This window comes from Electrophorus electricus, chromosome 12, assembly GCF_041902795.1.
Source record: "Electrophorus electricus isolate QZ-2024a chromosome 12, ASM4190279v1, whole genome shotgun sequence".
Taxonomy (NCBI): domain Eukaryota; kingdom Metazoa; phylum Chordata; class Actinopteri; order Gymnotiformes; family Gymnotidae; genus Electrophorus; species Electrophorus electricus.
Genome location: NC_137508.1, coordinates 28,632,698 through 28,657,500, shown reverse-complemented (window position 1 = coordinate 28,657,500; position 24,803 = coordinate 28,632,698). Strand labels below are relative to the sequence as shown.

At 45.3% G+C, this 24,803-nt stretch overlaps 1 protein-coding gene across 4 annotated transcripts in view; it reads left to right on the top strand.

The window, feature by feature from the left end:
* Positions 1 to 24,803, top strand: part of arhgap10 (Rho GTPase activating protein 10) — a 64,709-nt gene that overhangs the window by 22,445 nt on the left and 17,461 nt on the right. For 3 of the 4 annotated variants that reach the window (XM_035531715.2, XM_081724912.1, XM_081724911.1), the window contains exons 3-18: positions 4,104 to 4,165; positions 6,396 to 6,467; positions 7,012 to 7,113; positions 9,301 to 9,417; positions 11,484 to 11,588; positions 12,505 to 12,634; positions 13,277 to 13,383; positions 13,591 to 13,685; positions 14,357 to 14,438; positions 14,619 to 14,658; positions 15,178 to 15,246; positions 16,649 to 16,723; positions 18,451 to 18,535; positions 20,359 to 20,417; positions 20,972 to 21,077; positions 23,258 to 23,417. In XM_035531715.2, coding sequence (XP_035387608.1) covers positions 4,104 to 4,165; positions 6,396 to 6,467; positions 7,012 to 7,113; positions 9,301 to 9,417; positions 11,484 to 11,588; positions 12,505 to 12,634; positions 13,277 to 13,383; positions 13,591 to 13,685; positions 14,357 to 14,438; positions 14,619 to 14,658; positions 15,178 to 15,246; positions 16,649 to 16,723; positions 18,451 to 18,535; positions 20,359 to 20,417; positions 20,972 to 21,077; positions 23,258 to 23,417 — 1,466 coding nt within the window. The remainder of the gene's footprint in view (positions 1 to 4,103; positions 4,166 to 6,395; positions 6,468 to 7,011; positions 7,114 to 9,300; positions 9,418 to 11,483; positions 11,589 to 12,504; positions 12,635 to 13,276; positions 13,384 to 13,590; positions 13,686 to 14,356; positions 14,439 to 14,618; positions 14,659 to 15,177; positions 15,247 to 16,648; positions 16,724 to 18,450; positions 18,536 to 20,358; positions 20,418 to 20,971; positions 21,078 to 23,257; positions 23,418 to 24,803) is intronic. The other variant, XM_035531716.2, reaches the window with a different exon arrangement.

The window sequence follows — 24,803 nt, the reverse complement described above, 5'->3', positions numbered from 1 at the left end:
ACACACACACACACACACACACAGTTAAAGCGGTGGCTCAGGTGCAGGCTACATGTTGCTGATCTTAAGCAGGTCTGGACAGCAGTGATGACATCGTTCTTCTGGTGGGGTTTCCCCTCCACACAGCTGTGCTCTGCCTTTCTCATTTGCATGTTGCTTTAATGGCGATGGGTGTGATCCCGTACGCACAAATCCTGGACTACTATTGGTTCACATGTCAGTCAATTTTCTACTGAGGTTGTGATTTTAACAGTGTGAACAGAGTCTAACTGGATCAGTGGGTTTCTGAGCTCACTTGGTTTTGAACCAAGACCCATGATCACTGTTGTCATAGTAATAACATAACACAGACCCAGCCAGTGGCAACTGTCTGTCTGATGAATACTAACTCAGAGCTGTCTGTCTGATGAAGGAATGCTAACCCAGAGCTGTCTGTCTGATAAAGGAATGCTTACTCAGAGCTGTCTGTCTGATGAAGGAATGCTAACCCAGGGCTGTCTGTCTGATGAAGGAATGCTAACCCAGAGCTGTCTGTCTGATGAAGGAATGCTAACCCAGAGCTGTCTGTCTGATGAAGGAATGCTAACCCAGAGCTGTCTGTCTGATGAAGGAATGCTAACCCAGAGCTGTCTGTCTGATGAAGGAATGCTAACCCAGAGCTGTCTGTCTGATGAAGGAATGCTAACCCAGAGCTGTCTGTCTGATGAAGGAATGCTAACCCAGGGTTGTCTGTCTGATGAAGGAATGCTAACCCAGGGTTGTCTGTCTGATGAAGGAATGCTAACCCAGAGCTGTCTGTCTGATGAAGGAATGCTAACCCAGGGCTGTCTGTCTGATGAATTAATGCTAACCCAGGGCTGTCTGTCTGATGAATTAATGCTAACCCAGGGCTGTCTGTCTGATGAAGGAATGCTAACCCAGGGCTGTCTGTCTGATGAAGGAATGCTAACCCAGGGCTGTCTGTCTGATGAAGGAATGCTAACCCAGGGCTGTCTGTCTGATGAATTAATGCTAACCCAGGGCTGTCTGTCTGATGAAGGAATGCTAACTCAGGGCTGTCTGTCTGATGAAGGAATGCTAACTCAGAGCTGTCTGTCTGATGAAGGAATGCTAACCCAGGGCTGTCTGTCTGATGAAGGAATGCTAACCCAGGGTTGTCTGTCTGATGAAGGAATGCTAACTCAGAGCTGTCTGTCTGATGAAGGAATGCTAACCCAGGGCTGTCTGTCTGATGAAGGAATGCTAACCCAGGGCTGTCTGTCTGATGAATTAATAGTAACCCAGGGCTGTCTGTCTGATGAATTAATAGTAACCCAGGGCTGTCTGTCTGATGAAGGAATGCTAACCCAGGGCTGTCTGTCTGATGAAGGAATGCTAACTCAGAGCTGTCTGTCTGATGAAGGAATGCTAACCCAGGGCTGTCTGTCTGATGAAGGAATGCTAACTCAGAGCTGTCTGTCTGATGAAGGAATGCTAACCCAGAGCTGTCTGTCTGATGAAGGAATGCTAACCCAGAGCTGTCTGTCTGATGAAGGAATGCTAACCCAGAGCTGTCTGTCTGATGAAGGAATGCTAACCCAGAGCTGTCTGTCTGATGAAGGAATGCTAACCCAGAGCTGTCTGTCTGATGAAGGAATGCTCACCCAGGGCTGTCTGTCTGATGAAGGAATGCTAACCCAGAGCTGTCTGTCTGATGAAGGAATGCTAACTCAGAGCTGTCTGTCTGATGAAGGAATGCTAACTCAGAGCTGTCTGTCTGATGAAGGAATGCTAACCCAGAGCTGTCTGTCTGATGAAGGAATGCTAACCCAGAGCTGTCTGTCTGATGAAGGAATGCTAACTCAGAGCTGTCTGTCTGATGAAGGAATGCTAACCCAGGGCTGTCTGTCTGATGAATTAATAGTAACCCAGGGCTGTCTGTCTGATGAATTAATAGTAACCCAGGGCTGTCTGTCTGATGAAGGAATGCTAACCCAGGGCTGTCTGTCTGATGAATTAATAGTAACCCAGGGCTGTCTGTCTGATGAATTAATAGTAACCCAGGGCTGTCTGTCTGATGAAGGAATGCTAACCCAGGGCTGTCTGTCTGATGAAGGAATGCTAACTCAGAGCTGTCTGTCTGATGAAGGAATGCTAACCCAGGGCTGTCTGTCTGATGAAGGAATGTTAACCCAGGGCTGTCTGTCTGATGAAGGAATGCTAACCCAGGGCTGTCTGTCTGATGAAGGAATGCTAACCCAGGGCTGTCTGTCTGATGAAGGAATGCTAACCCAGGGTTGTCTGTCTGATGAAGGAATGCTAACCCAGGGCTGTCTGTCTGATGAAGGAATGCTAACTCAGAGCTGTCTGTCTGATGAAGGAATGCTAACCCAGAGCTGTCTGTCTGATGAAGGAATGCTAACCCAGGGCTGTCTGTCTGATGAAGGAATGCTAACCCAGGGTTGTCTGTCTGATGAAGGAATGCTAACTCAGGGCTGTCTGTCTGATGAAGGAATGCTAACTCAGAGCTGTCTGTCTGATGAATTAATAGTAACCCAGGGCTGTCTGTCTGATGAATTAATAGTAACTCAGGGCTGTCTGTCTGATGAAGGAATGCTAACTCAGAGCTGTCTGTCTGATGAAGGAATGCTAACTCAGAGCTGTCTGTCTGATGAAGGAATGCTAACCCAGAGCTGTCTGTCTGATGAAGGAATGCTAACCCAGAGCTGTCTGTCTGATGAAGGAATGCTAACCCAGAGCTGTCTGTCTGATGAAGGAATGCTAACCCAGAGCTGTCTGTCTGATGAAGGAATGCTCACCCAGGGCTGTCTGTCTGATGAATTAATAGTAACTCAGGGCTGTCTGTCTGATGAAGGAATGCTAACTCAGAGCTGTCTGTCTGATGAAGGAATGCTAACCCAGAGCTGTCTGTCTGATGAAGGAATGCTAACCCAGAGCTGTCTGCCTGATGAAGGAATGCTAACCCAGAGCTGTCTGTCTGATGAAGGAATGCTAACCCAGGGCTGTCTGTCTGATGAAGGAATGCTCACCCAGGGCTGTCTGTCTGATGAAGGAATGCTCACCCAGGGCTGTTTGTCTGATGAAGGAATGCTAACCCAGGGCTGTCTGTCTGATGAAGGAATGCTAACCCAGGGCTGTCTGTCTGATGAATTAATAGTAACCCAGGGCTTTCTGTCTGATGAATTAATAGTAACCCAGGGCTGTCTGTCTGATGAAGGAATGCTAACCCAGGGTTGTCTGTCTGATGAAGGAATGCTAACTCAGAGCTGTCTGTCTGATGAAGGAATGCTAACTCAGAGCTGTCTGTCTGATGAAGGAATGCTAACCCAGGGTTGTCTGTCTGATGAAGGAATGCTAACCCAGGGCTGTCTGTCTGATGAAGGAATGCTAACCCAGAGCTGTCTGTCTGATGAAGGAATGCTAACCCAGAGCTGTCTGTCTGATGAAGGAATGCTAACCCAGGGCTGTCTGTCTGATGAAGGAATGCTAACCCAGGGTTGTCTGTCTGATGAAGGAATGCTAACTCAGAGCTGTCTGTCTGATGAAGGAATGCTAACTCAGAGCTGTCTGTCTGATGAATTAATAGTAACCCAGGGCTGTCTGTCTGATGAATTAATAGTAACTCAGGGCTGTCTGTCTGATGAAGGAATGCTAACTCAGAGCTGTCTGTCTGATGAATTAATAGTAACCCAGGGCTGTCTGTCTGATGAAGGAATGCTAACTCAGAGCTGTCTGTCTGATGAAGGAATGCTAACTCAGAGCTGTCTGTCTGATGAAGGAATGCTAACCCAGAGTTGTCTGTCTGATGAAGGAATGCTAACCCAGAGCTGTCTGTCTGATGAAGGAATGCTAACCCAGAGCTGTCTGTCTGATGAAGGAATGCTAACCCAGAGCTGTCTGTCTGATGAAGGAATGCTCACCCAGGGCTGTCTGTCTGATGAATTAATACTAACCCAGAGCTGTCTGTCTGATGAAGGAATGCTAACCCAGAGCTGTCTGTCTGATGAATTAATAGTAACCCAGAGCTGTCTGTCTGATGAATTAATGCTAACTCAGAGTTGTTTAACTAACATTTTATTGTTCTTTTCACGTTTTCCTTTCAGACGAATCCTTGCAGGAATTTTCCTCTTTCCTTAAAAATCTGGAGGACCAGCGGGAGCTGATGGTAAGTGTGAAGCACACATCCCATAAGCCTAGATTAGTCATGTGGGGAAAACAATTTACAGGGTTAAACGCCAACCCTGACCTTTCAACCCTAGTCCCGACCTGTAGTTGATGCAAACCCAGATTACTTTGCTGTCCTACTGTGTCAGTGCCTGTGCCCGCTGTGTGTGTGTGTGTGTGTGTGTGTGTGTGTGTGTGTGTGTGTGTGTGTGTGTGTGTGTGTGTGTGTGTGTGTGTGAGAGAGATCTGGCTCTGGGCTGATTCCATAAGTACATAAGCTCTCTAGAGTTCTTAGTGAGTTGCTCCTGACCTGGTGTCTGTGGTCTCTCCTCCTGGCCAACAGTCTTATGGGGTTTATAGGGTGGTTCACTCACTCCTCACTTCACATAAAGCAGCGATTAGTCTGTAGTGAACCGGATTCTTCTAACTCCAAAACTACTCTCTCCCTTGTTTTTGGCATACTTGTATTGTTTCCTGTGGTTTATAAAAACAAAGGCTCCTTATAATTCCACCATGGGGCAGGTTTTCATTTGATTTTAGGCTGTTGTTTTTTTCCAGTGTTTATATTCTGAGTGTTGTTGATCCACAGTGTCATGGACACACCTTTCGGTGTACAGCTGGCTGAGGGTGTCTTTCCACTGTACTCAGAGTCTGGGGGGTGCATCAGGGGCGCGGTGTGCTGGACTTTAGTAAACTGATCTGTGTTTTGCACAGTAAAGCCTGGGGCTCACCAGTCAGACGCAGGGCTGCGCCCAATCACAACTTGGCAGCAGAATGATGTCATAGACCACAATGAAGCAACATGTCTTAAGCACCAGCAGCAGGTGCTAACATGCAGAGAGAGAGAGAGAGAGAGACCCTGAGGTTTTTATAGTTCTTAAACGTACAACTGCCAAATTACTCTGGACAGATAAATACATCATATAATAATATAATACATAGATTTCAATATTAAAGAATGTTTCAGCTCATTGGCCCTGAATGTCTCAAACCAAACCCTGCTGGCTGACTCGGGAGAAGGGGCCTCGTTAATGGTCAGGTGGTAGAAACTGAAATCATGGGAATAGTTTCAAATTTCATTAAACAATCCTTTCAGTCTTTCTACAGTGGGAAGGCTTTGTAAACTCTAAACACTCCCCAAACGAATGTTAGGGGATGTAACAATTCTACAGAGCCATGAAGGAAACCGTGTTCACCTTCTCCATCACACAGAGCTGAACGGAGACATGTCCAGAGAGATCTGTGAGCTCTGTCTCAAAGTTTACCCAGCGCACACGAGGAGACACGCCTAGCTATACCAAGTGCCCCTGGTCACGCAGCCCCTACGCTGTCATCCCTCCTTAGGAGAAAGATGTGGATTATTAAAAGACTCATTGTTCAAGAAGAACATGGTGTTTATGCAGGACAATGCTCCATCGCATGTGTCGAAGTGCTCTACTGTGTGGCTAGTTAGTAAAGGCCTTAAAGATGAAAGAATAATGACATAATGGCCCCCTTCCTCACCTGACCTAAACCCTACTGAGAGCTTGTGGGCCCTTCTTAAACGGGAGATTTATGGTGAAGGAAAACAGTTCAGCTCTCTGAACAGTGTCAGTGGTTGCTGCTGCAAAAAAAGTTGACAGTCAACAGATTAAGAAACTAACAGACTACATGAATGGAAGGTTTATGACTACTCTTGAAAAGAAGGGGGCCATATTGGTTGCTAAATGATTTGTTTTTTTGTTTGTTTTTTGGTTGGTTTTTTTTGTACATTGTGAGTTGTTTATTATTCTCACTTTATAATATATTAAAATAAGCAAGTGAGATGGGAAAATGTCCATTTTTCACTTAGTTGCCCAATAATTCTGTACTTATGGATATTCTCTTAAAAAGCCAAAACCTCAGTTACTTTCTTAACTATTCGGGTTTGAGGTTTATTAACATTTTGGATTGACCAACAGCACTGTAAATGTTCACTAATAAAATGAATCATCAAAAATACCACTTGCCTAATTGTGCACACAGTGTTTGATGCTAAAAAGTAACTGACTTGGTTAAAACTGGTTAAAAGTTTTTTAGTCATGCGTGTGTGCATCCGTGTGTTCCCTCTGTGACAACATACAAAAGTGCCAAGTTTAAGATTGTGTTTTTGTGGTATTTATCTGCTGTGGTATTACGATTGTGTTTATCGTCTGTGGTAATGAGAGTTGTGTGTTGTGGTGTTTATGGTCTGTGACATCAATGTTCTGCAGACACGGAACATAACGGAGACTCTGATGAAGCCCTTGGAGAAGTTTCGTAAGGAGCAGCTGGGCTCAGCCAAGGTAGTATCCCGGTCTGATGTACTGCCCACGCGGGACTGGCTGTACATGGCAGCCAGTGGCCTACAGTAACAGACTACAGTTAATTAGTTGAATTTATTGCTGTATTTAAGTACCTGAACTTTTATTCAATTATTTTCATGTTATAAAGACTCAATATTTTATACAGTATGTGCAGATACCCATTAATTTGAAGTGATGGAACTCTAGATGGTTTAAAACCATTAAAATATTATAATGAATGAATATATGAAGATGTTATGACTAGAACTCTCTTTCAAACTGAAGCATATCTGTCATGGTGCAGCACACCAGTGTTTAAATATTAACTTTCACCTGGCGCACCAGTGTAGAAGCTAGAAAGAAACTCAGCATCAGAAAATCATAATTCATGTCAAACATGTCAGTGTTGTTTCTGGAAATATCATTGTGTTAAAATAGTGTCTTGTGTAGTTATGACCATTGCAGAGATGACTGGCTGGTCATTAATAATGTCTGATGTAATGTTCACATCATTTAACTTCTTGCCAACTGGATGTGTTTTTAGGCAGAGAGGAAGAAGTTTGAGAAGGAAACTGAGAAGTACTACACAACGCTGGAGAAACTTTTAAACATGTCTTCCAAGAAGAAGGAACCACAGCTGCAGGAGGTAGACAGTCTGTTCTCTCTTGCTGCGTGTGCAGGGCCACATGTGCAGTGCTTGAGTCCTTTTTCAATTTATGATGGTTTGTTGTGTTAATATTTTAATGGCTTTTATCCTGATAATCCGATGCTCTAATCTCAAACGCCTGCCTACACGGCCGAGTGAACCGTTCTCCTTCCCAATATCTTTGTCTGACATCACCTTGGGATACTTTTCCTTGTAAAACATGTCCGTGTAAGGCACACCCATGTTGTATATACTTAACACAGGAAGGACTTTGAACTGGTGATGTTTTTAAGACCAGCTGGTTGTGTGTGTGTGTGTGTGTGTGTGTGTGTGTGTGTGTGTGTGTGTGTGTGTGTGTGTGTGTGTGGTTCAGATTCAGTTACTCTGGACTTTTAAAAGCCCAAATATTATTGTTTTTGTTGTTGTAATAATAATAATCATCATCATCATCATCATCATAATAATCATAATAATGGGCATTGTACCATTCATACATAAATGCAGCTCAAAGAGCTTCAGAGGTTCACAGCCAAAGAGGTACAAGGTAAAAATAATACAAACATAATAAACATTGAGGCAATGTAAGCAGACAGCCAAAATAAATAATAGTAATAATACTCGCATGATAATAGAAATTACACATAATAAAAAAATTAAGTTGAAATAGTAATAAAAAAAATCACGGAAAATATGTGCAGTGATACTAATATTGAAAGTAATAAAAGCAGTGACATCGGTGAGATTCGAACGTGTTAAGCTGCTTGCGTGTGTGTTACATAACCAAACGCTGGTGGACACCTGCATGTTGGACATCATTCAGGATGGTGAACATCTGTCTGGAATTCTGTTGTGGAGATCTCCTTGTGCACGTCAGACCTCGTCAAACTGCTATCTGGACACTGACACAAACTCCCCCCTGATGACCGGGTTCACTAGCTCTGGTTGCCTGTCCAGGTGTGGGATATATTAGGCAGGAGGAGAACCATCAGTTCTTGGAGGTGATGTGTTGGAAGCAGAAAAAATCGAGCAAACGTGCGGATCTGAGCGACTTTGCCATGGGCTAAACTGTGATGGAGCGTCTCCAGAATGGAAGGTCCTGTGGGTGTTACTGGTGTGCTGTGGTTAGTGCCTTCAAAAATGATCCGTGGGATTAGTAGTTGCAGGTCTTGGGGTGGTGTGTGTCCGTGTTTGCTAGTATAGGCTGTGTTCACCTGTGTGTACGTGTGTCCTAGTGTGGTCTGTGTTTACATGTGTGCTAGCACACTCTGTGTGTATGTGTGTGCTGGCATGTGTGCTAGCATGGTCTGTGTGTACATGTGTGCTAGCGTGGTCTGTGTTCACCTGTGTGTGTGTGGGGGGGGGGGGGGGGGGGGGTGCTGGCATAGTCTGTGTTCACCTGTGTGTATATGTGTGTGCTAGCATGCTCTGTGTGTACGTGTGCTAACATGGGCTGTGTTCACCTGTGTGTGTGTGTGTGTGTGTGTGTGTGTGTGTGTGTGTGTGTGTGTGTGTGTGTGGCGCGCGCGCTAGCATTTGTGTTAGCATGGTCTGTGTTCACGTGTGTGTGTATGTGTGTGCTAGCATGCTCTGTGTGTACGTGTGCTAACATGGGCTGTGTTCACCTGTGTGTGTGTGTGTGTGTGTGTGCGCGCGCGCTAGCATTTGTGTTAGCATGGTCTGTGTTCACGTGTGTGTGTATGTGTGTGCTGGCGTGTGTGCTAGCGTGGTGTGTGTTCACATGTGTACTAGCGTGTGCGATAGCATGTGTGTTAGTGTGGTCTGTGTTCACGTGTGTGCTAGCATGGTCTGTGTGTTCGTGTGTGCTAGTGTGGTCTCTGTGTATGTGTACGTTAGCATGGTCTGTATTCACATGTGTTAGCGTGTGTGCTAGTGTGGGCTAGCATGGTCTATGTTCACCAGTGTGTATGTCTGTTAGTGTGGTCTGTGTTCACGTGTGCTATCTTGTGTGTTCTAGCTTGGTCTGTGTTCACCTGTGTGTACTGATGATTTTTTTTCTCTTTGTGGTACTCCATCATAAGATTTTAAAAGTACTCAACATGCAGAGTTTTATAACCCCAATCAAGGCAAATTAAAATAATCTTTTTCATTGTCTTGATCTTTTCTCTTCCCCCCTCTCTCTCTCTCTCTCTCTCTCTCTCTCTCTCTCTCTCTATCCCCCCCTCTCAGGCAGATGTGACTGTGGATGGTATGAGGCAGCACTTTCAGGATGAGTCTTTGGAGTATATTTGCAAACTGCAGGAGATCCAGGAAAGAAAGAAGTTTGAGTGTGTAGAGCCTGTGAGTGTGAGTGCATGCGAGCGCGTGCGAGTGTTGGTGCATGTGCAAGTGAATGCGTGAGTGCGTGTGTATGTGTATACGTGTATGTGAGTCTGTGAGTCTGTGTCTGTGTGTGAGTCTGTGTCTGTGTGTGTGAGAGTCTGTGTGTTTGGGGGGAGGGGTATGTATGTCCTTGCCATGTTTCTCTGGTTCCCATGTCATACAGGCGAGATTCACAGTGTGATAATTGTATTTAGTTTACATCTCACCTGAAACTTCAGCAGAAAGTGAGGCTCCGTATACACACACACACACACACAGATCAGCCATAGTGTTAAAACCACAGACAGGTGAGGTGACGTTGATGTTCTCATTACAGTGACACCTGTCCAGGTGTGGGATATATTAGGCAGGAGGAGAACCATCAGTTCTTGGAGGTGATGTGTGGGAAGCAGAAAAAATTGAGCAAACGTGCGGATCTGAGCGACTTTGCCATGGGCTAAACTGTGATTGAGCGTCTCCAGAATGGAAGGTCCTGTGGGTGTTACTGGTGTGCCGTGGTTAGTGCCTTCAAAAATGATCCGTGGAAGGAGAACTTTTGACGGTCACAGGGTCACGGGGACGCAGGGATGCGGGTCATGGGGCCTGGTGTAGTACCACCTGCTGGCTTTGACACAGAGGTGTTCTCACACAGGACTTTGCTGTGTTTGGGACTGTGAGACTACAGGTTGGACAGGGTGTCCCCTGTCCATCTACAGTGAACTGTAGTGTGAGCATCAGAACTGGACCATGGAGACATGGGAGTAGTTGGAACTGGTCTGAAGAACCGCCTGGAGAGAGGAAGGACCCAGAAAGCCCTATGGGAAGAAGGAACACTACTCTGTGCTCAGGGCTCCAGTAGTCCCACCTACCTAAATACGCACACACCACCTACCTAAACACGCCCCACCTATATTGAACTTAATGGACATTCTCTTGCGGAATGTCATGATGTTACTGATCCTCCACCTGTTTCAGTTGCCATGGCTACTCCCACCATCCCATGATATCCCCTCTTGTAGCCCACCACACCTCCACCCCAGCCAACTACTTCTCTGTTGCTCTTAATGGACGTTCTCTAGCGAGATGTGTCTCGAACACATGCACACCATCGAGATAAGACCAGGCCCTCTAGACAGTTGGACTAGACGTTAATTGCTTATTTTTTAATTTTAAATTTATTTTTTCTCTTTAAATTACTAATATTTTAGGGAGTTTTTCATCATCCTTGGTTTGCTCACTGGGGCCATGGACATGGATATTTGTAAAGCTGCTTTGTGGCAACAGCTGTTGTAAAAAGCGCTATATACATTTGATTTTTTGATACCACTTACCTTAACATGGCTTTGGCCTACACAATATTGGGCAGGTGGTTTTAGTCATGGCTGATCTGTGTGTCCGTAAAGAGAGAGGTTCATAACTGCAGTGAAATAAGTGAGTTTCCAGAGAAACAACCTTTCAGACAGAAGGTCCTTCATTAGCTTATGTAGTTCTCGGAGGTGGATTTTATACACACACATATATATATATATATATATATATATATATATATATATATATATATATATATATATATATATATATATATATATATTTTATTTATTTATTTATTTATTTATTTATTTATTTATTTATTTATTTCCAAGTTTATGTAAGTATCGGAACAGATTTAAGATTCTGACAGTCTATTCCAGATGGAACTGGATTCTTCTAGAGAAAATATTTCTCACCACTGGCTTACAGACTGCCGTGTGTTAGTGTGTGTATGTAACCTTTTTAAAAACAATGCACAATATCTTAACACTGTGAACCAGTTTGGGCCTTTTGGAAGGTGTGATTTGTTATTTCATTGACCTTTGCCACTGAGAGAGGAGGGGAATGTTAGCGTGGCACCTAGCACCCTGTGTTTAACCATAGATAAAGTAGCCAGAGAACAGAGTAATTGATCAAGGTGATTGATGACGTAAACTATATTTCTGTGTGTGTGTGTGTGTGTGTGTGTGTGTGTGTGTGTGTGTGTGTGTGTGTGTGTGTCCACTGCTCCCCCACCCCAGCTGCTTGCGTTCTTCCAGACGATGTTCACCTTCTACCATCAGGGCTTTGAGCTGGCCAACGACTTTGACCATTACAAACGAGCCCTGCAGATCAATATTCAGAACGTGAGTGCCGTCATCTGAAGGAAGGAGGGTCGTCGAGTTCCATGTAGTGTTTGATCAGATGATGATGGTCTTATCAAACACTCATCACAAACGCCACCTAGTGACGCGTCAGACACTTGTCACTCGCACCCAATGCTATCTGTTTTGCATTAATCTTTGAACTCCCATCGCCATGGCTACAGCGTCACACATGCACGTCATTTATGTGTCTTGGTTGTGATTCGGTAAACTCGGGGGTGAGCTGGTGTGGTTGGTGCTTGAGGGTCTGAGGGCACGCTGCTGTATTGTTCACATTCTGTTGCCTTACAGGAAGGGAGAAGTCAGGGACAAGAAGTGGAGCTTTGTTTTCCCTGGCCTACCATTCTCTGTCTGATGTTTAGCCCGGAAACACACAGGCTAATCATGTGTGTCTGTGTGTGTGTGTCTGTGTGTGTTAACAGAGCACTCTTTACTTGGAGTCAGTTATGACACACAATCTCTCACAATCTGGTGAACCTACTAGTTCTGCAGAACTGTATGTTCCAGGTTAGAGAAACTGTTAGAACTCTGAAACTCCTCTGGTGTTTCTGGTCCTAGTGCTTGTCTGCTTAATCTAACCTGGGTCTGAGAGACTGGCCCCTGAAGTCATCGCTCCTCGCTAGCCGCCCTGCACAAGGTTTTAAGTTGATGCTTTAATTTGTGGTCATCTTGAGTACATACACAGAATCTGGACTTGAGACAGAAAGGACACACTAGCAATAGCAAAGTTCTGGTCAGTACTGGCTGGTCCAGACAGTCTGTACACCTGTAGTAGGTGATAATTAGTAGATGATGCTACCTTTGAATGTAAAATGACAAATATTCACCTTTTTTAAATTATTATTATTATTTATTATTTCTTTGCATTATTATTTTCTGTTTATCTATCCGTGTGTAGACACGGAGTCGTTTTGAGGGAACGCGTTCAGAGGTGTACGACTTGTTGAAGAAGTTCAAAGAGGCACCACAGGAATACAGACAGACGAGTCCCATCAGCAGTGAGGGATACCTGTACATGCAGGAGAAACGTAAGACACACACACGTGCGCGCAGCTCAATTATTACAGTCCACCACGACAGCACTTCAGTAACTGAGTTCATCTGCTTGGAAAGTCTTGTTGGTACAAAAATAATAATAGTTGGAACACTTCCTAATTGTCGCCTGTAAATGCGTTTGTATCTGATTTAGTGCGTCTAACACTCGCCTGTACGTCGGCTGAATGCAACAGACACCTTGACCGCGACCCCTGTCCTAACCTTAACTTCAGCTCAAAAAGTATCCCTACGTCTGAACTCTAACCTGAACCGTGTTGGAAATCGCCGGAGTGTCAATTGATAGTGAAGTGGAATCAAATAGTTGTGAAGAAGAGGGATCAAGAGCTGCTTGCTATTCATCCCTTTAGGGAATTCCTCCACACCCCCAGATAGAAACAGCACCCATCAGCACCTCACACACTAGGGGCAGTACGTGCACACACCTGTCGCAGTGGCCAGGTTGTTAGGCCCCTTGTTCCAGTTCATTTCAGCTATGGAAGTTCAGCTCTGACCTTTTGGCTCCCAAGCCCACGTCTGTAAGCTTTACTCCACAGCTGTTGCAGAATTCCAAACATCCAGAAATTCCATCCTCTGGTCCCTGTTCCCGTGCCTCACCTTCCTCTGTTCACGTGCAGGGCCTCCACCGTTTGGCTCCAGCTGGGTAAAACGTTACTGCACGTTCGTCAAGGAACAGAAAATCCTTCACATGGTCACTTTTGACCCCAAATCTGGGGGCAAGTTTGTGAGTGATCTTTTTTCTTTTTTTCTTTTTTTTCCCCCTGAAGTAATGCTTTTTATGTTTTGGTTTTTGTCAGTTTTATGATTTTATTGCAATAGCAAAGTTGTTTGCCCAAGATTGACTTAGATTCTTTATAATGGATCGTCATTCTGCAGTAGTGGCTACTATGTGACTGCAAGCTTTGACCTTTTGATGCGTGTGTCCTCCTAGGGCGAGACGGAATCGGTCACGCTCAAATCATGTCAGCGGAAAACGACAGATACTCTCGACAGACGCTTCTGTCTGGATCTAGAGATCACAGACCGGTATGTCATCCGTAGCCGTGTGTGTGTATATTAGAAGCACATTATAATTCAGCAACTGCAGTCATTTTATGTTGTATGGCCACTTCTATTTCTGTATCCCATAGCGATCCTTAATCCTTCGTTCGGAGCCTTGGGGCCTGTTCAGTTTCTCCCTTCTCACCCTCGGAAGCGTCGTGCTCAGACGTGTTCAGATATCTTTACTTACCATTTACTGAGGTTTCTGCCGAGGGTCTCTAGTGTGCAGGTTCATCTTTGAACCTCCCTCAGTATGGGGGCTCTGGCGTGGAAGGGCGGTGCATTTTCATACTGCTGGCTTGGGCGTTTCACACTAAAGCACCAACAGCTCCACCCTGTTTTCTTGGAGTGCCGAGTGTACTGGCCCAGCTGGCAGGTTGGTCTGTCTGGGGTCGGGATGGCCTGTCCAGAACATGAAAACTTCAGCGGAGTGCTAAAGTTATCGTCACATGTGCTTTAACAGTCACGTGTGATTTATACGTCACGTGTGCTTTAACTGGTCCATGTACTGTCTAGGTTCTTAACGTCTGAGAGAGGTACAGCCCTTGAGAGTAACTGGGAGCAGGTTGTGGTGATGTGTTTCTGGATGTGTTGACTGGTGTAGGTTGTGGTGACATTTTGTGGTTCTGGTGACGTGTTTCTGGTTGTGTTGACAGACCGGGCACTGTGTTCACGGCCCAGGCCCTCTCTGAGGATGACCACAGGTTCTGGGTGCAGGAGATGGGAGGGAAAGAACCCGTGAGTAAATCATGCCATCTTAACAGGGCTGCAATATGAATTCAGTGTTCCAGTACTGACTCTAAATTTGATAAGAAAAAGAATGAAGCCTTGATTTTCTACTTTAATGAACTCAGTTACTCCTGTTGCACAGCAGCACAATGTCATGGTCTAATTGGAATCTTAACTTCATTCCCACAGGTTCACTGTCTGGGAAGAATATATTCCAGAGAGAGAGGAAGTAAGTTTCTGTTCAAAGCCAAACAACTTTGTTGTTCTTGAAATGTGTGTTTCTGCACTAAAGAATAAATCTGATCTGCATCCAGCCAACGCACTTATTTACTCCTACATTTTTATTGAACCCTTGCAGAGTTCTAATTTAACCACACGCTGTATTTCTTTTTTCTTCCCTAATTATGAGCTTTGCCAGCAAACATCTCAAACATCAACATTTCAGCTATTGAAAGTTGGATTTAGTCTGAAGTATTTGTACTGACGACAGGTTCACATTTGTATAAACCTCCCCAAATAGTGTATATGCAACAGACATTTTCTTTCGGTTTCCATGGAGACTAAATCATTCGCCCCAACAATCGTCTGCGAGTAGTACGTCTCTCCATGTCTACAGAGGAGTACGAGCCTGACTTGGTCACCTCATTAACAGCCACAGTGAGATTAATGGGTGATTAATGAGTGAGATTAATCCATATTAATGAGTGAGATTAATCCAGATTTTCTGTTTCTCTATCATAATCTGCAGTCGATGCTCAGCTGGATGACGTGGGTTTAAGTTTTGTGAGGAACTGCATCAGCGCTGTCGAAACGCGAGGTAAACATGTCCTCTGAAGTCCTTCTGTAATATTCTTTTGCTTAGATTCCTAAATAAAAGGAAAACAAGACCAACAGGGCTCCAGTGTCGACATCGCAGTGAGCTCCAGGTCCTTCATGACCCGGAGTTCAGCCCGTCCAGACATGTCCACCATGCATTCCACAAGCCTCAGTTCCACTCCTGAAGAGTCGCACAACATATTGGAAAGATTCTGGATGAGTCAGATCAAGTTTATTTTTATGTTTAACTTTTTAGTGAGTTTTAAAAAAGGATCTGTCCCTAGCTCAGGGATTAGGGTTTATAAATAGTTTTAAACACGTCTTCGGTTTGCAGAAGCTCAGGCTTTGGCAGTGGAGCTGAGGATTGAATAAGCCAACAGAAAGAGGAGAATAAACACAATCCCAAATCAACCAATCAGCCGCACCCAGAGTCGCGCCAGGACGCGCTAACAGCATCTGTCCCGCCACAGAGCTTCAGACTGAAATAGTTCTCTCTGGATCAGCTGTTCTGTCTCGCTGACTCCAAATCGGTTCTACACACAGATGTAGATTCAACATTAAACTCTGTGGATGTGATGAATTGGGTTTGGGTGGTGTGAGCAGCGCTGAAACCCTGCTAGGTTTAAGTATGCATACAGCTGTTACCTTGAGGACCGGTGGGTTTCACATTAAAAATCTATGAAATATCACCTCAGGATTGACCGGACAGGAGGAAGCACTGAGAGTCTCACCATTACTGAAACTACTGAGACTCTCACCCCCCCTTACAGAGACTACTGAGACTCTCACACCCCCCCCCCCCCCCCCCCTTACTGAAACTACTGAATGTCCGCTGCTCACATTCTGACAGTCAGTTAAGGTCATTTCACCCTGAGACTCAGGCCCAGAAAAACCTGGATCCAGAAACACACGCTCAAATAACTCTGCGGGTTTAGTGTGTCAGACTGATCAGGTCCCTCCTGGACTGTCCACCTGCACCTGCCATGTGTGTCTGTCTGGGCCAAAACGTTGGATCAGCAGAAGTCCAGTTTCTTCAGGAACTCGAGCAGTCCAGCTCTGTCTATTTGCTGGGGGTGGGACTCGAGCTGAGCTGTCCAATGGCATACATGCCAGACTGCTTGGCGATGTGGTCATACTCTGATCAAAACACGATCCCTCGAGGTTCTTCCTCTCTGATTTCTCCACTGCTTGGATTGAAATTTTGGGTCCCCATGTATCAGACCAAGTTCATGCTGATTTTTCACCTGCAGTTCTGTGATCAAACACTAGAGGGCAGACTCAGCTCACAGTTCCTCTGCTCTTCAGCCTGTTGGACTCAGAGTAAAGAGAAGGGTTTGGAAATAACTCCTGTTAATTATAAACACTGTCACTGTGAGTGATTTGTACCTGTGTGCTCTCTGCAGGTATAAATGACCAGGGTCTATACAGGGTGGTTGGAGTCAGCTCTAAAGTCCAGAAGCTTCTCAATTTGATGATTGGTAAGTTCAACTTTATTTGCTGTATGGAATCTTTGTTTAATCCAATTTAGATAAATTCAGATAAATACAGCTCACATTAACAAGTCAGGTGTGCATGTGTGTGTGCGTGCGTGCGCGTGCGTGCGTGTACACTCTTGTTTACACTTTTTCAATACCACATTCATGCTCAGATGACATAAACACTCATTCAGAACCCCGACACTGCGGGTCCAGTCGGTTCTGTCCTGAACCCACCCATCCTGCAGTATTGGACTCCACCTTGCAGGGCCTGTCTGAGCTACAGGCGCTATCCTGCACTGGTGTCGTTGACATGCAGACACGTCTCCTGTCTGGGCCCTGTCTCTCTTTTTCCATGTCCCTCCATCCTGTCCTTGCAGGTGACACTTGGCTCTGTTGCCCAAGGCCTGGCAGTCAGATTTCCATCCTTTCTGCTGCTTCCTGTCTCCTCCTCTGCTCATCCCTCGCTCACACACACAAAGGTTTTTTACACCTTTATATTCCTCTCTGTTCCACCTTCTCCATCTCTCACTTTCTCCTGTTCCTTGCTTGCGCTTGCTCGCTCGCTTGCGCTCTCTGTCTCTCTCTCTCTCTCTCTCTCTATCTACTGCTCTCTGCTCTGAATGCCAATAGGGATGTCGATTCGACAAGCTTCCCGGGTTCCTGCTGGTACCTGATCTTGATGGCCATTATGGCCATCCCAACCCAAGAAGATGCCTGTAGCCTCACATATGGTGTCAGCGGGAGGGAAACCGCAGTGTTGCGAGTCCTCGTGTGTCTCTAAAGGTGGTTGGGAGGTTACCACCCTGTGCTGGTGTGGCCGGAGGTTGGTGAGGACCATGGGAAGTGAAACTTGGAATTCCGGTTTCATTTCTCTGAGCCCAGATGCTTGACCAGGGCCCATTAGTGTGAAAACGTGCTTTCAACTTCTCTGATAAAACAACGGCTTCGTTTCACAAAATGAACTTGGATTTCAAAACATTTGTCGACGTTAAGACTCTGAAATCCTGTGCATCTCTGTTGTTGGTGGTGGTGGTGGTGTTTCATCGTGATTTGAAATGATGTCCTTCCTTCAGCATTCACATGCGTCTCATATCAAATCATGTATCCAGCCTGCTTCAGAATTGAAAAGTAACACGACACTCCAGTTACATTCACATTAGAATATTGCGTTTTCCATACAGTTTAAGTGTTAGCGTGTTTTATTGGTGTGAATTGGTGTGGTGTTTGGTGTTGGATGTCACTTTTATCATTCAGAAATTATGTTTTTTAGTATGCAGTGTATAATATAGATGAGAGGTTTCTCTGACATCACCATAGTAACAGTCTAACCAGGTTAACTCTTAGTGCCAGATTAGTGGCTCTGTTCAGTTAGTACCTGAGAACCATTTAAAGGGTTTCCCCTACACACCTGGGCCTCGTTTGTCATCTGGAGACCTGTGGAAGCTCTGTGGTCTGTGTACATGTAATGTCTGCATTACATAGAAACAATGCAGCTATATATAAATTTACATATAGATTTAATTTTTTCTTTTTCTTTCAAATTTTCCTTGTGTTTTGTGTCACTCTTTTTATACAAATATTTGTGTGTTCTCTTTCCTTAGGAAATAATCATGTTGACATGTTTTCTCTTTCAGTGTGGTTTCTTTATGGTTCTGTAGTTCAGCAATTTAACTTAATCTTACATTCTCTAGTCGTCTTAGCGTGGTGTCTATTCTTTGTTTCTTCAGATGAAAAGAGTGAAGATGTGGAGCTCTCATCCTGTGAGGACTGGGATGTGAAGACCATCACTAGTGCGTTAAAGATCTTCCTGAGGTGGGACTCCAGGTGGACGCTGGCTCTCGTACCTGTATGTGTCGGACTGCTGAGCTCTCTGTGGAGTGCTTTTCACCAGATTGCTGGCCCTTGTACATGTAGCATCTTAATCTAAGTGTGTGTGTTAATCGGCGGGTCCTGCCCCATTGGTGGGTGTTGTGGGTTGGACAGGGCTGGGCCATCTCTGGTGGTGCTCTTGAATGTGTGAAGTTCCCTTCTTGGTGTTTTAGGCCTCAGAGTGGAGGAGGTTCTTATTGGTCACTGTTCTTGCTCTCCGTGGTGACTGTACAAGCGCACCCCTAAATGCATGTGCACGTTTATACACACCTTAGCATGCACATGCAAGCATATTTGCATGCATGTACACACGTTCACATACATGTTGACCGGAGACTTTCATTATCCCAGTCAAATTAATTTCTCATGCAATGTCTCATTTAAGGTCTCGTTTAGCTGCTCGGGTCAGTTTGAGGGTTGTGTTGCCATGGTAACCCATGCAGACTCTGGGCTGCCGCACGCCAGGATGAACTGCTTACTGCTCAGTTCCCACTGGTCCCTCTCGTCCGTGGCTTCAAACAGGAAGTGCCTTGATATTAAGGTCATAAGGTCATGGGCCACAAGGCCTTTCTCCCCACAGAATGTTCGTGAAGCTGAAGAAGATTCTCATCACAGCCTTAACCACCCCCCCACCCCCCAGACACACACACACACACACACCCCATCATGGCGTTCCTCGGGTCGCGGCGTTCTCCAGGCTGATTTGCCTTCCACAGGGTTGTTAAAGGTTACAGATTTGTTTCTTGTGACATTCTGTTCATGTAAATGTTTTAAAGTGTGTGTACGTGTGTGTGTGTGTGTGTGTATGTACCTTTTTAATTATCGTGTTTTGTTATTGCACTAACAGGTTCAAAGTGGGCCGGAAGGTTATTCACACTTTATAAAGTCTCGCCAAATTATTTCACAGTATCACAGAGAGCAGTTACCGTGGTGCTTGTGTGTGTCCCTGGGGACATAACTGAGTGAGTGTCCCTGGGGACTAGGGGGTTAGGACTGTTTGGGTCTAGGGTTTAAGACTAGGGGATAGGACTGTTTAGGACTAGGGTTTAAGACTAGGGGTTAGGACTGTTTGGGTCTAGGGTTTAAGACTAGGGGTTAGGACTGTTTTGGGTCTAGGGTTTAAGACTAGGGGTTAGGACTGTTTTGGGTCTAGGGTTTAAGACTAGGGGTTAGGATTGTTTGGGTCTAGGGTTTAAGACTAGGGGATAGGACTGTTTAGGACTAGGGTTTAAGACTAGGGGATAGGACTGTTTAAGACTAGGGTTTAAGACTAGGGGTTAGGACTGTTTTGGGTCTAGGGTTTAAGACTAGGGGTTAGGACTGTTTTGGGTCTAGGGTTTAAGACTAGGGGTTAGGACTGTTTTGGGTCTAGGGTTTAAGACTAGGGGTTAGGACTGTTTGGGTCTAGGGTTTAAGACTAGGTGTTAGGACTGTTTGGGTCTAGGGTTTAAGACTAGGGGTTAGGACTGTTTGGGACTGGAGATGATGGTGCTGGACTGGCTGTCAGAGATGAACTTGGTTATCATTGTGTACCACTGCAGTGCCCACATTTAATCATAGGCGTGTGCGTGTGTGTGTGCGTGTGTGTGTGCGTGTGTGTGTGCGTGTGTGTGTGCGTGTGTGTGTGCGTGTGTGTGCGCGTGTGTGTGCGCGTGTGTGTGCGCGTGTGTGTGCGCGCGTGACTGTGCGCGCGTGTGTGCGCGCGTGTGTGCGCGTGACTGTGCGCATGTGGGCCATATGCCAACGCTTTCTCTCTGTGTCTTTAGGAGTCTTCCTGAGCCTCTAATGACGTACGCCTTGTACAAGGAGTTCATTGCGCCTGCAAGTAAGTGTGTGTTGGTTTACTCGAGCAGCAGCATGTAAATGTATGCAGAGTCTGTCAGACACCTTCACTCATTGGGTGAGAAGGTTTGTTAAAAAAGAAGTCATGTTTAGACATCACCAATATCAAAAGAAAAAAATGATTTTAAAAAATCCCTTAGGAGGGAGTAACATGATTAATAATAATAATGTTATCATTGTTGTTATTATTATTATTATTATTATTATTATTATCTGGCACTGTGGGTAGCTGTTTCACGGTGGTTCACAGCCACATAGCTCCATAGAACCCCACACACCCTCCCACTCCCCGGAAAAGCCCCGTGCTTGTGTGATGTCCGGGGTGGGTAACATGGTTGTTAGGGTGAGGTTAGATCAGTGTGAGCTAAGTGGTGGTGAGCTGGTGTTCTAGATGCGCACGTGTGTGTGTGTGTGTGATTGGTGCATTTGTAATATTCAACATTTACAAACACTGACATGCATTTATGAAGCATTTTTCCCTCTGATGTGTGCATGCATGTCCGTGCGTGTGTCCGTGCGTGGTCCGTGCGGTAACAGAGAGCAGGAGCCCAGAAGCCCGGGCCCAGGCCATCCACTGTCTAGTGCACAAACTGCCTGAGAGTAACAGACATGTGCTGAGTCTGGTCACTCAACACCTGGCCAAGTGAGTGGAGCTCTGCTGATCCTTCTCTCCTCCTCTCTTGGTTCTCTGCTTCTCCTTTTTCATCCTTTACTCTCTCTACTCTTTTTTCCCTGTTCAGTGTTCTTTTCTTTTTTCTTCTCTTGCTTCAAGGCGAGGCTGTATTAAATAAGCTCAAGGGTTATGTTCATTAAATAGAGGAATTTGCAGATATCCTCACACCCCCACACACACCCTCTTCATAACCCTCCCCACACACACACCCTCACACAACTGCCTCACCCCCCCACACACACACACACCCTCTTCTCTCTTATTGAATTTCCATTACATTCTCCATTTTCTCTCCTTACACACGAACACACACACACACACACACACGAACACTTACATGCATCCTTGACTCAGTCCACCAGACAGCAGAAGGACCTCTGGCTGTCTGTAGTCCTCCCTTTGTCACCAAGGCAACGGCACACAAGTGGACAGCTGTGGGCGGAGCGAAGTGGAAACCCGGTTCTCTAGCTGCACATGCGTGCGCAGACACACACGCACACCACACACACTCATCTCTATATTAAACAGAACTTTTTAATTCATGGATTATACCACACTCTCTCACACACACCCACACCCAAATGTAATTACTGTTGTGTAACGGCTCCATTCAAGCGATCAGACAGAATAAGATATTTCCAAACAATGTCAGCTAACATTACAAGGCTTTTCTCTGCGTCCTGATATTTGTGTCACCTAAAAGTGAACAAATTGGCGATAGCGCTTAATCTCAGTGGGTGCACGTTATCCTCGACCCCCCCCTCTCGTCAGTTCAGGGTTCCAGTTTAAGAGAAAGATCCACACGTTCAGTCTCCTGCTGTGTGAAGCTGGTTTAAGATCTGTTGAAAAGAGTCCCTGCTTGTTTTGCTCTCGTGCGGCTGAATCACAACTTGGGACGTTACAACCAGATGGCAGAGTGCTAGACTGTGTGCTTACACAAACCTGTCTCAGACATCACCATTAGATCCATAACGCACATAAACACGCCCAGTTTATATGAGAAGGGGGCTTATGGGTTCACTGAAGTGGAGCAGACTCTGATTGGTAGTTCTTGCTTTTCTTTCTTTGTTTTTTAACGTGTTTGTTGCGCTCCAAACTCTGGTCCAGCAGAGAGAACCCAGGCGCATGTGCGCATGCTCGCTCTGTGCAGGAACTCGGGAGCGGTCTCCTGCTCAGCAGCACTGGACTGTTTCCCTACGCAAAAATAACTCAGACCAGAAATGGGGCATTGTGGTGCTGGACTGGCTGCAACCCTAACAGAACACAACTGGGTATAATATTCAGAAGTTGTTCAGTCTCTGAAAGCCCTGAGGGAAGTGAATGTGTTTGGTATGACACCCCCACCCCACATGCCTTGGGGGTGCCCCCCACGCTCGAGAGCTCTCCCTCCTCCCCCACGTACCTCAGACCTCCCCTCTGCCTGGGGGCTCTCCGGGAGCGGAGCTGGCTGTCTCCACCAGACTTCCACAGAGCTGCACCGTCCTGAGGAACCTCGGACTGACAGTGGTAACCTTAACCAATTTAAAAATGTTACATTATATGTACATTTAGTTCGCAAACTCAACCTGCTGTGGTAAAAAACTGGGTCTTCACCCAGATGTCAACCTAAAACACGTCCTGACTTTATCGTCTCCTCTCTGTTTTATCAGACCCAGTGGATTGACCAGTAAATCTACAGGCCTAAGAATCCTTTTCACCTTTAAAAAACCCAAATTTGAAATTTAAGAATTTAGATTTGCAGCAGTAGCTCTGCTATTATAAATAATAATTAAATATTATTAAATTAAATATTAATGAAATATTGAGACAAAAGTACCTAACTTTATGAACGAGTACTGTGCAGTGCATGTTGTATATATTTTGAGATACATCTGGAATATATTGAGGGTTGGGCAGAGTTCAGAACTACCCCAGCATCCCTGGGTTGGATTGGGACTGGGGCACCATTGTTTGCCTTATATCACACACACACACACACACACACACACACACACACACACACACAACTTCGTCAGTCACAATATCCTGAGTAGTTCTCCTTCAGATCAATCACATTGAGCAACTGTCTATTGATTTCCAGTGTGCTTGAAAAATCACTCTCTTTCTGTGTGTGCACGTGTGTGCGTGCGTGCTTGTGTGTGCGTGTGCAGTGTGGCCTCCCATAGTAAACAGAACCTTATGACGGTAGCTAACCTGGGCGTGGTGTTCGGACCCACGCTCATGCGCCCACAGGAAGAGACGGTGGCTGCTATCATGGACCTGAAGTTCCAGAACATTGTGGTGGAGATTCTGATTGAACACCATGAAAAGGTGCCAATATCCCCCCCTCCTCTCTCTCTCTCTCTCTCTCTCTCTCTCATTTTTAGGAGCTGTAGTAATTATTGTGTGTTGTATTACATCAGCGTTTTATCCGTTTATACTGGCTTCCCACTGGTCAAGGAATTTCTGGAATATTACGGAATGTTAAAAAGTCTGTTCCAGACATAGAAAGTTGGGAAATGTTTTGGTCGAGTCTTTAAATATCACAGAAATTTGGTTGTTGCATCTTTACATTTTACATTTATCGAAATACATTTTCCCACGTTTCCTGTTATGTGAGTAGTTGCTATGGTTACTTGATTTTTATGCAATTAACAGAGGCAGCCTGTGTTTCTGTACATGGAATTTAGCTTTGTAGTCTGTGATGGTCAGGGAAGAGTCGGAATTTGACATTTGGCTTAGAGTGGGAACCCTGTTTATAGTAGATGTGTGGAAAATGGATGAAGAACAAGAGAAAAGGAAACTTAGATTATTTTGTTATATTTCAAGTTACTGTGAACTAACATCAAACACAGAGCACTGAGCCTCCCACAGAGACGCTCCAGCCCGTGGTGCTCTGGCCAGCCACTAGGGGGAGCCCTGAATGTTCATGGTTTTGGTGCTTTACCTTATGAGGCTCCTCTGCAATGTTCCACCCTTGCGTGAGATTAATTTACAAGCCCAGATGAGAGAGGTTGAGTAATTCAGAATCTTTGAGTTGTTTTGTCTGGCATATAAAATGGTAATAGCGTTATCTTATTACGTAATGCAGTAAGCTACAAGCATGCGGAGGTTAAAACAGCTCTTGAGTCTGTTTGTTTTGCGCGCTTTGAACCGAGTGACCCATATTTTCCCCCCTTTTTTCAGCGCAGAGACAGACATCTATAAATTAATCTATGAATTAATCTTTTTTCCATCCTTTTGAGTTTTAGAGTTCAGCTGGAAGTAAGATAGTAAACAGGTGTATGTGCGTGAGAGTGCGTGCGTGTTTGAGACTGCGTGTGTGCATGTAAATGTGTGTGTGTCAGAGAGCAGGACGTGTGTGTAAGTGTGTAAGTGTGTGTGCGTGTGCGTGTGCGTGTGCGTGTGCGTGTGTGTGTGTGTGTGTCGGAGAGCAGGACATGTGTGTAAGTGTGTGTGTGCGCGTGTGCATGTCGGAGAGCAGGACGTGTGTAAGTGTGTGTGTGCGCGTGTGCATGTCGGAGAGCAGGACGTGTGTGTGTGTGTGCGCGTGTGCATGTCGGAGAGCAGGACGTGTGTGTGTGTGTGTGTGTCGGAGAGCAGGACGTTTGTGTGTGTGCGTGTGCATGTCGGAGAGCAGGACGTTTGTGTGTGTGTGTGTGCATGTCGGAGAGCAGGACGTGTGTGTAAGTGTGTGTGTGCGCGTGTGCATGTCGG